The sequence below is a fragment of the Coccidioides posadasii genome, chromosome 2 (genome assembly GCF_018416015.2).
Source record: "Coccidioides posadasii str. Silveira chromosome 2, complete sequence".
Classification (NCBI taxonomy): Eukaryota; Fungi; Ascomycota; class Eurotiomycetes; order Onygenales; family Onygenaceae; genus Coccidioides; species Coccidioides posadasii.
Genome location: NC_089408.1, coordinates 359882 through 374863, shown reverse-complemented (window position 1 = coordinate 374863; position 14982 = coordinate 359882). Strand labels below are relative to the sequence as shown.

Sequence of the window (14982 nt, the reverse complement as noted above, 5' to 3'; positions counted from 1 at the left end):
GTGTTTCAAAGTTCTATTGGTGTGCGACGCGAACATCGCATTGTCCGTGAGGAACGTTCAAGAATGATAAGCTCTCCCGCCTCGTCTCGCTATCGTATCTATAAGTTTTGATCCATGTAAGAAGGCGTTCAACGCATGACATTCCCAGATCATTTATCTCCAAGCTTCAAGTTTGTCAAGTGGTAGTGAAAGTTTGCTCTTCATTTAAAATTTCAAGGTTAGGAAAAATGGAAGTGGAGGAAAGAAAAAAAATAAAGGCCAAAAAAGAAAAGTAAGGTCTCGCTGGGATTCGAACCCAGGCAACCGGAAGTTTGGTGTTGGAAGTCAAAATCCGGTGTCATAACCCCTAGACCACGAAACCGTTCACAATGGTTGGTGTTGCTCATAAAACTACTTAAATGACTGGCTGCAAATTTCGAAAACGGCTCTCCATTTTTCGAAAAAAAAAAAATAAAATAAAATAAAAATAAACAAATAAATTCTTCTTCTTTGACCGTCGCCGCGTGCGGAAGTTACGTCGCTGCCTGATTTCAAAATCAAGAGGGAACACGTATCCGACAATGAGAAAACAGGCCTTCTACAAACAAAGCGGCTTCCCAAGCGCAAGGGCTTGAGCGGCATAACCGGGAACAAATGGCACCCCCCTCGCGACAGTTGTCGATCTCCTTCAGCAGACCCCCAGCACGGGAACCAGGCCGCCCTGGTTTGGCAATACAAAAAACTCCTGGACCATAAAGTTGGAAAACGGAAAGCAGTGGGTTCTTGTTGCATGGGAGCATACCTGGCAGCCTGCTGGGGTGATTCTAGATGTGGAGGTGGACAAAGTGATAAAGCAAGGACAAGGACAATTTGAGGGGCAGAATCGAAAACCAAGTCGTCTTTGAACTGGAGTGTACTACGGCGCCGTTTGCAGACCGATTCGCAGTGGGTAGGCATCTATCTCTAGTCATATTAATTGTATATGGATGAATACTAGCCTTTAGCATCTGGAGCCCTTCTCTGTACAACTTGAATCACTGCAAGGACAACCCGGTGCAAATCTGGCGCGGCAGGCTGTTTTGATTCCCAGGGTCACCAACAGCTTTCTAAGATATTACTTCAAGTTGCCTAAGGGCGCGATTCTCGCTTGCAAGCAAGATGTTGGTCTACATTTGAGACTAGAAAGCCCCTCTGTATATGGGCTTATAGTTGTCCGAGCCGACGTCGGAAGTAACACTCCAACGTTAAATTTTTCCAGGTTCGAGTAGAGCTATCGCGTCCTCATACGCCTTGATAATAGGATCGTATAGCCTCTTTGGATCCTGCGGGGTGCCAACAATAAGCCATTTCTTCCCATAAGAAAATCGTATAGCCCGAACAGCATTGCAGAGTGGTTTGACGCATTCAAACCACAGAGGAAATTCAGACAAAATATAGCAAACCCGTCAACACCCATATCACTTCTCTTGATCCTCGCGATTTTCTTATAGATTCCAGTATACCACTCTTTTAGCATACTATCATTGGGCGGTGTTTGCCCTTCATGTGATTCCAGCTGTAATTTTTTTAACTTCATCCAGCCATGACGGGCGCACTGCCAGATCAGCACATAGAAGAAAGATTCAAGATCATGACAATAGGTATGATCAACATTAAGAAGCACCTCAATTGCCATGAACTCCATCATGCCTGTCTGGTGTCATGCACCACTCCATCCACTACCAACCTCTTTGGCAAGATCAAGATCAATAAGCACGCCCGACATGCCGCCAACTTTGGTAGGGTTGGTGATGATGATGTTGTTCTCCAAGATATCCCTATATAGAATGTTCCTGTCAAGGTACAAAGACTGATGCACCTTTATTGCATCTCAAAGTGCCATGAGCAGCTCCAAGGGTGATTCATAATCATACACAGGCCGTCCAGCAGGTGAGATCACCAGACAGCAGAGGATGTGGTTGTCATACACTTTGTCATTCTTGTCAAAGAGACTAGGTGTATGGATCAACTCAACAGTGAAAGTTAGCTCACTCTTGAGCTGTTTTGTCTTCAGCTGCTGGCTGCTGGAACATGATCACTTGGCTGCATGTGGTCTGGTGTTGGGTGATCTGTGTTTTCTGGATGGCTTCCCGCTGTCACTGAGTCTGTGAAGTTTGGTGAGTGATTGGGATAGCTTACATTGTGATTGTGATTGTGATTGCGCAAACAATAAGGCCACACTGGTGTTCCTGGTTTGAAAGGGTTGAGGGTTGCTGAACAGCAGGCTGTGGCATAGATCTGCAATGCTGGTGATGGTGTGATGCCCAATGACCCTCACAATCCCCTGAACATCTCTCTGGTTTGTGAGCTGGAGGTCCACCTCTGGCCATCACTTGTCAGATGTCCATAAGAATTTCACCACACCCTCCACTTTATTGCCATCCTTTGCAAGAAAACAGCTTGTCCCACAACATACAATAACATACTGGGAGCACAGTGGAACAGAGTTGAGTTGCAGCAATGTTCTCTCCGCAGTTCCAGTGCCATCAACAGCTATTGTTCAGCTGCCATTCCCATCTGGAGTGGTGAAGATGTCAAGACCAGCTCCTCATTGCTCATCATTGCATAACCTAGAACTATCTGAAAAAGCCATGCTGTGTTCTTATAAACATCAAACACTCCAGAGCTGATAGGGCCCAGAGCAATCAAACATCCAGACCTTCATGTTGGTCCCACAGACCACAAACACATGCATGAACTGGTGAGCTGGCTTAGTGATAAACACTTCCTGCACATAGCATGCAAGCTGAAGCAGCATGCTCTTTGTCTGGATCTCATCTGATGACTTCTTCAGTTCACCTATCACACAGATATTCTTCCAGTCATGTATCTCCCCCAAATCACCCTGAACTCAGGCATTTAGCAAAAGATCAACCTGTCACTCTGCCTCCAAGCCAATGAGATCCTTCTTACTCACCACCAAGAAGTAGACACCGCGCGCATTCAAGAGGAAGTTATCCTGGAACCAAAGCCACCAGTCAAGGACAGCATTCTGCACAGGGGGATCAGAGAATCTGGCCCATTCACTGTTGCTGCCAGATTCTAGAACACATTGACAGATGGCATCTGCCCTCACACTCCAATCCTTTCCTTCAAAGTATTTGGTGAAGAAGTCCTCCACATCTCAAAAGGTGCACCCACATATCTCTTCAAATATCCTCCCTTCCACCAGCTGACACATCTGCTCAGTTCCTTTCTGTGACACTGATATGAATCTCACCGGAGTAGCATCGAACAAGGGGAGAACGCTGGCCAGGGGGGTTTCTCGAAAAACAGTGGCGATGAGGTCGTAGACGGCTTTCCAGATGTCGGTGTCAGCGGCCTTTTGGATGACGAGCCGGACCAGCGGTCGATAGCAGTGGTAATCATGGTTGAAGCGGGGTCGTTGAAGGTGCTTGAACAAATCTGCCAGGTCAGAAGCCACGTTTTAATCGGCAATTCGTGAGCGAAGGTTGAAGGCTGCATCCCCTCCCTGAAGAGCATGAAGGAGTTTTGAAAGCGCACTTTGATAGAGTTGGTCAAGACTATCAATGGCATTGTCAGATGAGATTTGACGTGTCTCGTAGATTGCCTCTGCCTCTTGCAGCAAGCCGCATACATTATCAAGTGAGCCGGCTAAAAGGTAGTCCTTGATGATGGATTTTTCATCTGGCGAAAGCTCCGCCATGCTGGTAATGTAAGGAGATTAGCTTTGACATGTTAGCATGAACGCTGTCACTTATAGAAGGGATGGTCGTTGCCCACAGACAGGTTGAAAAACCGTGGCCTGAAGCGTTGGCTCATGGCATCCAAGGTGAAGGAGGGTGATGGAAAACCCCCTGGGCGGGTGAGCTGGGTGAGCAAAACAGCATCTCTAGATTTTTTCCTTTCTTGACTTCTGGCTAACAGGCAGAGGATCCCTGATTCTGGTCTTCGACCCCAAGGCACCAGACGACGCAGAATCAGTTTGGGAATGGACAAAAGAGGTGGAGTATGGCACGGGTCATGTCTCAAAGAGGTGTAGAGTCAAGATCCTTCATGGCTGGATAAAGATTTCCACTTTGGCACAAGGCTAAATGTGTTATTTATCTGAAGCCCTGCCTCCTGACCAACCCACAAGATGATCAAAATGTCTTGTGCTGGATCTTTAGGAATCAGAATAGTGAGACAGTCTGTTGTGGACTCACCTAAATCTCTTTCTAATTACCATTGGTGACTAGTACAAACTGCATCCAAAAGCGTCACCCAGAAGTGTAATTTGACTGATTGAAGCCTTCAAATACATGTATTGAATATCTAACCATCTGTCAGCAATTTCACTGTATATAGCTGGAAGCATGCTTATTACTTCTTCTGGTGTGGTTACTTTCATCCCTGAGACATCTTTTTTCCGAACACATGCGCTTTAGTGGCTGTCCTGACTCATGATCTTCACAGTGGGAGGTTGCAGCTCATGTCAAGACTGCTCTAATATTTGAAGGATTGTGCATACCCAAATCTTGTTGATGTCAGGCAAGGCGCAGTTTGATATGTGCTTCTCTCATTTATTAGCTCCAAGGACTTCACAGCAGATAGCGGCGACAAACAGGAGAGGAATTTCATAAATAGATCCTTGGCTTCCAGGACAAAGTCACTGAGAACAACCTTGTTGATGTCATCTCTACATAGAAGCAGTGACAAGTTTTGGCACTGCACAGAGTCTCCAACATTTTCAACAAGAAAATCAAACATATGGGAGGGCAAGTCAACCATCTCTTTAACAGTATATGAAAGTCCACAAAGCTTCAACAATGAACAGTCTAAGTTTTGCAGTCACACTTTCCTTGTCAACTCATGAGAATTTGCCTTGAACAGGAACTTAATGAAATGTTTGATTCTTGTAGCTTACTGTTTTAGAAGAGCTTTATTATCTGGGAGTTCCTGCAATAAGCTCTTGGTTAAAAACAAAACAGTTTGGATAATGAGCTGTGTTTGGAGCTTGGATATAGAGTCTAGAAACTTTGGTAAGTCAATTTCTGAGTCTTGAAGGTGGTAGACATCTTGCCTAACCCTCCTAGCATTGAAAATGAGGGCCTGCAGCAAAGGTGGAGGACATCTTGGAATGTGTGTGCTAAATAGCATTTGGTGGTGGATGGAATCTGGCGCGGGAGGACCAGTGAGCCATTTTATGTTGCCCAAGAGGCTAGGTCTACGCATTTGCCACATATCCCCCATACAGGATGCTGGGTCCATGCGCACTCAGATGTGCAACGCTGTCTTTGTCACATGTTTTTTTTGGTCAACCGGAATATAAATAACCAACCATAGTTAGTGCCAGTAAAAAATGAGTAATGAGATTTCAGGGACTATGGAGACGGGGATATTACTGCCAGGAGTCCGGAAAAGGTAGAACCACTAGAACTGGGCTGGAAAAGAGAGCCTGTAATTTAACTACTTTCTTATTCTCATTTTTCTATTTTATGTTCGTCGCTAGTCACTCCGTAGAGAAATGTCAATGTACGCCGTTCTTGCTGGATTTATCCCAGTATGCATATCGCTGCTTTTAAATACAAAGATACCTAAATGCAAACATTGCTGCCAACCATCACATGAAATTCGTAGAAAGAGAATTTGGGGGGGAAAAGGAAAAAAAGAAAAAAGGGGAACTATTATACAAGAGATGATGCCTTCACGCCTTCAAATGTCCCGACTGAACCATCAACACCGGTGGTTGGGCTTTTTTGCGACAGATTTCCGTAAACTCCGTCAAATACTCCAACCTCACGTTGTGGCAGTTCGCCAAGTGCAACGAGAATAGCTCTTCGCGATAGAATGGTTCACCGTTATTGTGCTTGTGATCGTAGCCAATATCGTCCGTCTCGCATATGCAGTGCACGTCTCGGAGATGTTGCTTGCGTGCGCTCCAGTCTGCTGGGGACTCAGAAAATATCTCTCCGCAGCACAGGCAGTAGTCGTATGTATAGACCTTTTTTGCGTTGACGGAGGTCTGGTCGGCTTGGATGCTAGGATTCTCATCGAGATTGAGAGACGCGAGGTCTGATGCGTCTTCAGTATATATTTCGGTGTCGAAGAATACCCCTGGGTTGCTGGCGTGCTCAGGACCGGGGCAGATCCAGCTTTCTGGGGTGTTGTGCCAGAGCTTGGTGTGTTGGATGGAGGCGTTCGTGTCGGGGAAATGTTTTTCGCAGGTTTGACATTTGAGTTCGGGCGGACATTGGCTGGCACTGCGATTCAGGTTAGCTACGGCAGTCAATTGTAAGGAGAAAGATCATCAATAGCCATACCGATAGATTTCATCTTGGAAACCAGGCTGTTGGAGACAGTGTAGTGGGGAGAGGTCCCAAGGTGGAAAGCCTTCAACGGGTGTCATGGTGAACTTTGAAATCGGATACGGAGACCGAAGTGGATTCCAGGAGATCATTGTCGTGCCTTGCTCAAAGTGCTCAGCAACATGTTCTTGTCGCTCGGCCCAAGTTCGTAGAATAAGCTCACAGAACCCGCAATTCCAAAACCAGTTGCTTCTTTTCTCGAGCCAGTTCCAAGAATCTACCCTTTTGGCTCCTTCAAGTGCCTGGGGGTTGTCTGAATAAAGATGATACCCAAAGCTAATACATTTCTCTGCAGCTGCTTCGGCGTCGTGGGAAGGTTCTTGATTGTCATACCCGCTAAACGTGGAGACGACGTCAGACATTGAAAACATCACATCATCGTGCGTAACGACGCCTTCGTCCTGGGAATAGAGGTTTCCATAAGGCCTCATGTGGAAAGCAGCCTCATGGTACGCCCATTCTTCCTTATTCTCCCATTGCATCAAGCAAAAAGTGCATTGGAACGGACGGGGTTCGCCTAGTGGCATCTGGATCTCCAAATCCAAAGTTGGAAGTTCTTTAGAGCAAGTGGATAGGGATGTTTCTGGAGGGGGCGTGGATACCGCGACTCTTGTTCTAGAGTTCAACTCGGTCATGAAATCCGAGTAGTTCGAAGCAGATGATTTTTGGACTCGTGAGAATATCGACTTAGGAGACACCGTTCGAATCGAGGGTTGCGAGCTCTTCGCCCTTCTCGATGCCAGATATGTGTCCCTTGACGAGGCTTTTTTCAAATATCCCTTCGCTTTTCTAGACCAAGAACTGGCAATGGACGCAGTGATGCTTCGTTTGGAATTTGACATATAGCTTCGTGGTTTCGAGCTCGCGCTATCCTCTTTAGAAGCGTTCCAGAACTTCATTCTAGAGATAAGCCGACGCCCTACAGAGCGTGATCGGGGTAATGGTAGGTCCACTTGAAATCGCGGAAGATCCGACGATTGTATGCCTCTCGATGCATCCTGCCAGTAGGAGATATCTTCTTGACAGTGTGGCCTTCTGTCATGAGCAGGCAGCGACACGGAGTCTGCTTTAGCAAACCTGTATCGATTGTTGCAATAGGTCTGTCCACCTTGAAGGCAGTCCGAGTAGCTGTAAGATAGGTCAGATTTGCACAATCGCACCCGCTTGTTGAGTAAAAGGGGCTCACTTTGCGCTTCTATCATCCTGTGTAGGGGGCCCTTTGGTGAATCCATCGAATTTGTGACTTCCACATGATATCGAGCGATTATCAGCACTCGGTTCAGTAGCCGTCGGACACCGGCGGATAGGGGTGTACTAGAATAGTTGGTGAGCTGTGAAATTGGCAGAGTAGGGATTGTAACTTACAACACTGGAGCTATCTCGTCGATGACTTTTCGAGCAATCCAAAGATGACTCTTCCTGATTCCCAGAGTAACAGGTCGCAGGGAGGGTTGGCAGGTGATGGTCGTTTTGTATATCCACTGCCACAGAGTGTTCCTTCGAATAAAAATTTAGACTGGTTCAGCTAATACAATAAAAAGGTTAGACCTTACATATTCTTCGGGCTTCTTTTGCTGGGTATCTGGGTTCTCTGTGTCGATTTTAAAAATTGCGATATGGCACGACCCATCTCCGCCACCGAGCCGATTGGTATCAGGTTCTCCGATATCGAAGCCTCCCGGAGACCAGATATACGAAAACTCTCGTATGGAGGAGTCGACTTCTTCTGTGGTCAGCACAGTGTAGAGTACTGTGTTTTGCGTTTCGGAGACAGGCCGTTGCGCGGATCGAGGGCACTCTTTCCCCTCGTTGAACTGCTCAACGCACTCCTCAACCTCCATTTCTGCTGGATAATCGAAGTACTGCGAGCGAGAGATTCTCGCAGCAATCGTCAAAGAGCAGAATTCATGCGAAGAAGCAGGTGTGTCGACGTATATTAGCGAGTACTGAGTTCAAGAACGTCTATGTAAAGGGACGTATGTATCCGATGATGGTAAAAGAAAGAGAAGATAGTCGGAGTGATTGTGCACAGGCAAGTTTTTGGCCGAGGGATATACTCTCGCAATTTCAGAGACAGTTTCAACTCGGCCCAGATGCCCTGAGTACCGCTCTGGCAACGGAGAGAAGCCTCGCTCTCCACCGGAGCCAGCTGGCCATACTGCGCTGAGTCAAAACCACACAGAGGACGTCGGGCATAGTCATCACACACCCACTAGCTGTCTTTGGGCTCCGAACTGCGTTGTCACGGCCGTAGCCAAGTATGACCACATGTTGGGCTGGGAAAAGGTGAGGCAATCCCCGCTGTCCGCCATGTGTTGGGGTTCCATTGGCATGCGGTGCATCGTTCAAGTCGCCTTGGAAGGCCAATAGGATAGCATCAGCAACGGCGCTGCATCCATTGGTCGGAAGATTGCACCGTCTAACAGAGAGATGAGAAGGGCGTATGAAGTGCTAAAGGTTGAGGCACCAAGGCGCCCAGTTGACGGGCTTGGTTTTCAAGTTATTGACGAGGAGCAGCGGGAGGGGCGAAACGACGACTCCCTCTCGTGGCTTCGCTGATTGATGTTACTCCGTACAGTCTATGCGTACGCCGAGCTTGTCAATCCGGCTGGACAAGCGATGATCCGAACCAACATCCTGCGCATTCTCCTCCCATGTGAAGCTCGTTGAGGACGGTGGTTCCTCTCGTGGCGGCCCGCACAGCCCGTTAACTAATTCGACAACAGGGACGCATCACATCGTGGATAACACAAATTCCCCTTCAAATCGGATGTCGAATGCCCTTATGGCCTCAAGAGGGACCCATTTCCAGAGCGCAAGACGCGCAACTCACCTTGCCTAAGTGCCTTGAGAGCTAGAGTACGGAGTAAATCGTAGTATAAATTGACTAGTTATTCCATTCTACGTAGGTGTTTGTAAATGTAGAATGGAGCCATAGCAGACGAAAATGGTCCCGATTGCTGTTGAGAAAGTAACTACACAACCTATGATGCGACACGGAATGGATAACTAGTGCGGATTGTTCGTAAATTGGGTATTTTGTCAGCTTATGCCATCTCCAGAAGCACGGGCTCCCTCGCCATGCAGGGCTCTCGCCCCCAGCAAGTACCGTGTGGATCAGTGCTTCGCTGGGTTCCACACGCCGAACGGTCGATGGCGTAACGGGTGGTTTAGCTCACGAAGCAACATAATTTATCAGGTGAGCTCCCAACGCGGTGAACTAACGAACGGCGGTTAATCGCAAAAGAAAGAGCCCCATTTCTCGACGTGGGACGCACGTTTTTGAAGGCCAACGGGCTAGCTATCGCATATAACCGTCAAATGAAGCGGATAATCACCCCAGGGGTTTAGCAACCGGGGAAACTAGAGTAACCTCGTCAGATCGCGATAGTCTATCAAGCTTGAAGATCATACGAAAAGACAGCTTCCACTCATTTCCAAGGCTCTCATTCCAGAGCTTGGTGGGAACAGATGTAGGAAACCCAGCCCCTGATTTCATTGGGCCCTCGAACTTGGTGGCACATTTCTGCCAGCTTAGTTGGAAAGATGTCGGCAATGCAACGCAAGCAGAGAATACTCATATCTCGGCCATAATTCTCGGAACCAGCATTCGCCCAGCAGTCCAAGTTAAGCCAAAGTCGATCCAATGATCTCTGAACAGGCTCGGTAATTTTGTGGAAACAAGTTGCCACAACCGCTCAAATCAGCAGATCACTGGGGAGTTCGTCACAGGCAGTACCCCTAGACACAGTGCTATTACCGCGACTGCACCACCTTCAAACAGCCCACGTCTCCAGCTCCACAGGAGCTCGAGGTGCCCAGTCGGTGAGGACACTGAACTCAAGTGAGAGAATATGGGGTGACTAGATTTATTGTAAGATACCGACCGCCCATCACCTTTCGACACAGAAACCAAGCCCTATCCTAATGAGAAAGGAAACAGCCAGACCGGCTATGGCAACCCAGAGTATAACCTGGTGTACTCTCAGAAACGGGGGTCTCGCTGAGCTGACCATTCCATCAATCTCTTCTTCCAAACGATCTCCCATTGCACAGAGAGAAAAGTTCTTCTCCACTCGTTCCTGGCCCATTTTTCCCATTTCTTCAAGTTGTTCCGAATTCATGTCCCACAGGACCTGTTTAATTACTCTGGACCACTCTTCGACAGAACTTGCATCCCGCAACCATCCAGTTTTACCGTCCAGAATGGTTTCCAGTGGCCCACCCGTGTTCACAGCCAGTAGCGGGAGTCCAGCATGCATAGCTTCGACTGGAACGATTCCAAAATGTTCATGTGAAGGTGTATAGAGTAGCAGCGTCGAGGACGAAAGTAGAGTTTGCTTGAACGCTGACGGAACGGAGAGAAGGAAAAGGACATTTATGGATGCCGGAATGGAGAGCGCTGATACAACCGTTTTCGACGTAGCAGTCTCCAGGCCGAGATTGGTCGCTAGGGAGTCGAGTTCCCTGTGGTATTGGACATTTTCTTGAACCCGGTTGTCGTATCCACCTAGATCAAAATATAGAGTTAGATTATCTTCCTGGGCAGAGAGGTCCCATATGAACACTTGCCAGCAATAACCAATCTTGTTCCTCTCCTGTGCTGTTTTCCAAGGCCGTGATACGCTCTTATAGCCAATTCAATATTCTTCTTTCTCTCAAACCGATTGATGCTGAGTATAACCTTCAATCCTCCCCAAAGTGGCTCTTCCGCGGACGATGTCTGCCCACCGCCGATCTTGAGCGCCTTTTGTGACGTGTCAACGCAAGGATACAACACCTTCACAGCCCTCAGTCTCTCGCCGAAGACTTCTCTAACCACCTGAGATGTAAACCTCGAATTCGCGACCACTTTGTCCGCCGCACTCATCGCCCAACCCTCGAACCAGTCGAACGGCCATCGATATAAGCCTTTAACAAGCCTAATCACCCGACCCCCTTCATCTCTCCTCGCGAGCAGCTGATCTGGGAAGTGACAATAAAACAATATCCGATCTCGTCCTCGCCGTCTCGAGCCACGTAACACTTCCGACCCGAAAAGTCTTAACAGCGGAACGCAAGCGGGAACCTGGTCGACGACAAACACATCATCCTCCGCGTCGTCTTCTTCAGCAATCATCTGGTCGCCATTTGTTCTACCCGCACCACCCACTTCCCTCTTCCTCCTCCTTTCTAGTACTAATCCCATCACCAAATGTAGCTGCCTCAACACCGCCATCAGTACATGCAGTCTGCCTCCAACATGTGCTGGAAACACCGTGTTCCCTCCAACCCTAACATCCAGCGTTCCATCTCGGGCCTCTTCAAAGCAATGCATTGGGTCCCGGTGAGAGGTGTATATCGTTACGCGGTGGCCACGCGACTGGAGCGCTAGGGCGGCATCGAGAATGAGCCGTTCGGCACCGCCAATTCCAAGATCTGGATGAATGAAGATGATATTTTTCTTGCGATGGGACTTCGCGGATCTTGAGGATGAGGCGCGTTCGGACGGCATTTTCGTCTACGATTCAGCGGACATTTGGCATCCGACGTTGTCCTCTTGTGAGGAGCAATGGAACCTGCCCGGAGTCCCGTGAGGTAGGTAAGTAGGTCAGGGGCGGAAGTCATGTGACGTACGGAGTAGTCCATAGCAGAAATGGGGAGGATTTGTAAACCGTAGATCCACTAGTCCCGATACGTTTACGTCGGAATATACGTTTATCCGAATCCACGGTTGTTTGGAAGTTTAAAAATATATACGTTCCGAATTCGGAAACGTAGCTTCCGATCCTCAACGTAGAAATCGGGAAACGTTGAAACCCCTGATCAACGAATATATCTAGGAACGTTCGGGATACCTTTTCGGGTTTATAAATATGGAGGGAAACCATTATAGTATAGAAACCATTATAGTATAGTTACCCCAGCAGACACTGGAGAGAGAAATTGGATTTCAACTAATGCGCAATACTACATACATCAAACCGCCCGATCCACCTATAAAAAGGAAACGCTCCAAGTGCAGTTGAGAAAGGTAGTCGGCAGAGCAGAATCTAGTTCGAGCCTTTCGGAATCTTTGCTGACAGGTATAGTGTAAAGGCTTGGTTTGCGGATTGCAGGTAGGCCGATTATATGAATCTCATCCCGATTCACCTGCAAAATCGGCAAATCCAGTACCCTCTCGCGCCGAATTTCATGAGCAGAGAACATGGCAAAAAAAACCCTCCAGCTGCTGCCCTGGTTGTGGGTGAATATGCACCTTATTTGCCCGATCTTGGTGCCCGATGCACGAGTATACTCAACCAGATCATCGAGTTTCAATGTAGTGCGATGCGCATCTCCATTGAATGTAAAGGTTAGCTTTTGAAACAATCGGATTGGGGTCGAACCTCTGCCAAGCATATGTTGATATGCCCAATCACTGCTGTATGAAAGTCGGAGCTTTTGCAAAAAGGGATGCGTAACTGGTAGTTCAGAAAGCCGCGCGCTTTGTAAACCAAGCAATTCCATGACTTTGCGGCTAGCTGGTAGTCGGCAGTAGGCATTGATTAAGGTATGGAAGGGGGTGGTAGCATATGAGTCATCGGCTTCGTCGGCATTCTCATCATCATCTTGTTGCTCATTGTGTTCCGATCGCACGAGGTCTTGCATGAGGATCGGACATTCGCGATGAAGTTGCTTCATCTGGCTGGTGATATAGGGTTCCGATTCCATAAGAGCCCCATCAAGAGTCAAGGATATAGTGCGTTTGAAGCTCTCATGAATCAGTAAAACCTTTTCAACATCACGCTTGTTGGTTCGCTGCACAAATGCTTTGTATTCACGGTGTTTATCCTCCCCGATCAGTACATTGCAGTTATTTGGCACAGCATACTCCTTTGCCTGGTCGGCATAGTGCACCCCGATATGCATGTTTGGTCGGTGTTTCAAAGCATGTAACATCTTACCTGCTTTCGGGGCAATACTGACGGTGTTGATTGAAATATCCTCTGTCGGGGGTGTAACAATCTGATTGAACACTGGTGAATTCTGCCGTGATCTCAGCATCCATACTGCCCGGCTAGCCGACCGTGGTGCCTCGGCAGCCATGATAGTAGCATCTATCACTTTCTGAAGCATAGTTCGGGCGTTGGCAACCACACTTTTAAGTTCATTGTACCCGACAGATGTCTGAGAAGTCAATAGTGAATTGCTTCTTGCAATAGCACCAAAGGTTTTAGCAAGCAACAAACACGGAATGTCGGGATCAATTGACTGTTCACCAAAGGAGTTATAGAGAGCCTGCTGAACAACAGTCTGAATCCAGTCAGGCTTTAGGGCAAAGCGGAGTATAATTGGGATCACAATTGAAGCTCGGGCGTGTTCCTGGATTTGGTAGGACTCCAGATGGGTAATTGGGGACTGCAGTCGGGCCCAGCGTCTCCGAAATGGAAACCTCTGTAGGGTTTGGCAGTATTCCTTCTGCCCCTCAGGTGTCAATATATGTGATATCAATAATGTATGCGCAATTTTGGACAGGCCCGAAAATTCACTATGACAGGGGTCAGAGGGGAAAAATGTCACCAGATTCAGTGCCGGGCAGATCTTCAAAACCGGGGGACTTTCCTTGGCCAATCCATGGGTCTTCCACAGTGCTTCTCGCTCCCGAACAGTCCGCTTCGCCTCAATTTCGGCCCGCAAATTGAGTAACTGGTAATGGTATCGGCCGCGTTTCACCAAGTCGAAATTCATATTGAACCTCTCCGCATCGGAGACAGTACAGCTCCGACAGGAGACTGTTGCAGTAGGGCGTTTGATCCCAGCATTGTCATTTTGCTGCGGCATGTCACCAAGGTAAGCAATACAAGGAGCAATGACCCTGACAGTTCCTTCACCAGTTACCACAATGTCAAATCCTCTTTCAACTGCTTGTAAACCGGGAGCCAACGCCTCCACAACATCGGGAAAATTTGTAGCATGAGGCCCGAGAGCGATTGTATATACATTGTTTCGTCGTCTTCTTTCGGAATCATTAAGTCCTGCAGGGATCATATAGAAGCCAGTTATATTTCGGTACATGTTCCGATATAGACCGAATCCGTCAATGAACAGCTGGAAGGGAATGGATATAGTCCTCTTGATAGGGTCGCCTGGGCAGAGCATCTTGATCAGCATATCCCTCCCGTATGCCGCGATTTCCAGTTCACCCCGGAGTGGAGTGCTAAGTCGGAGCTCTTGTACAGATGATGTGTCGCGAATTGTATTCATCACTCGCCGTACAAAGAGCCCATTTGTTTCTGAGGGTTTGTAGCTACCCGATCCGTCAAAGGTGTAGTCAAGATGGACATCCAGTCGGGCTAGAATGTTGTCTTCATGTATGATGTGAGTTTCCTGGTCTTCCAGTAAGAGCAGCTCGTTCGGGCAAAGCGGAGGTCTCAGGGAATGGATTCTTTTATCAAAGCTGTTGGCAGTAATAGTGTACTGGACAATAAGAACAATTTCACCAGGTTTTGTGCAGGCCAGTCTCCGGTCCCGACCCACAAATTGAATCCTTCCGATATGGATTTCTTGTTCATTCCAAGTGCACCTACATGCAGCATTGTTGCACCTGAAACGAACAAAATCGGAAGGAAAGACTGGTGTCCCGTCAGGGTACCATGCAAAGTCACCCGACGAACACCTAATGGAGCTCCCCCAG

At 47.8% G+C, this 14982-nt stretch overlaps 3 protein-coding genes and 1 non-coding gene across 4 annotated transcripts; all 4 read right to left on the bottom strand.

The window, feature by feature from the left end:
- Window positions 1–274: 274 nt before the first annotated feature.
- D8B26_002609 lies at window positions 275–361 on the bottom strand. The gene has a single exon. It is a non-coding gene; the product is annotated as a tRNA-Gln (tRNA).
- A 2268-nt stretch (window positions 362–2629) lies between these two features.
- Window positions 2630–3685, bottom strand: D8B26_002608 (uncharacterized protein; the record flags this gene model as incomplete). Its single annotated transcript, XM_066123892.1, has 4 exons — window positions 2630–2863; window positions 2936–3010; window positions 3239–3423; window positions 3523–3685. 4 exons carry the CDS (start codon window positions 3683–3685, stop codon window positions 2630–2632), a joined length of 657 nt encoding a protein of 218 aa, XP_065979967.1.
- A 1816-nt stretch (window positions 3686–5501) lies between these two features.
- On the bottom strand, window positions 5502–8167 carry D8B26_002607 (uncharacterized protein; the record flags this gene model as incomplete). The annotated part of the gene is made up of 5 exons (XM_003069083.2): window positions 5502–6221; window positions 6282–7454; window positions 7513–7640; window positions 7692–7823; window positions 7880–8167. The coding sequence occupies 5 exons, from the start codon at window positions 8165–8167 to the stop codon at window positions 5666–5668; spliced, it is 2277 nt and encodes a 758-aa protein (XP_003069129.2). The 3' UTR covers window positions 5502–5665.
- Window positions 8168–9257: 1090 nt separating this feature from the next.
- Window positions 9258–11849, bottom strand: ALG2 (Alpha-1,3-mannosyltransferase-like protein). Its single transcript, XM_066123891.1, has 3 exons — window positions 10893–11849; window positions 9741–10836; window positions 9258–9689 (listed from the first exon to the last, which is right to left on the bottom strand). Exons 1-2 carry the CDS (start codon window positions 11818–11820, stop codon window positions 10220–10222), a joined length of 1545 nt encoding a protein of 514 aa, XP_065979966.1. The 5' UTR covers window positions 11821–11849; the 3' UTR covers window positions 9258–9689; window positions 9741–10219.
- Window positions 11850–14982: the final 3133 nt, after the last annotated feature.

What these genes read in the sequence shown, in the direction of transcription:
- ALG2 (XM_066123891.1), bottom strand. Translation starts at nt 11,820, where the DNA reads ATGCCGTCCGAACGCGCCTCATCCTCAAGATCCGCGAAGTCCCATCGC. An exon ending in ATTGGTTATTGCTGGCAAGT is followed by an intron (nt 10,837 to 10,892) that starts GTTCATATGGGA and finishes ATTTTGATCTAG; the next exon opens with GTGGATACGACAACCGGGTT.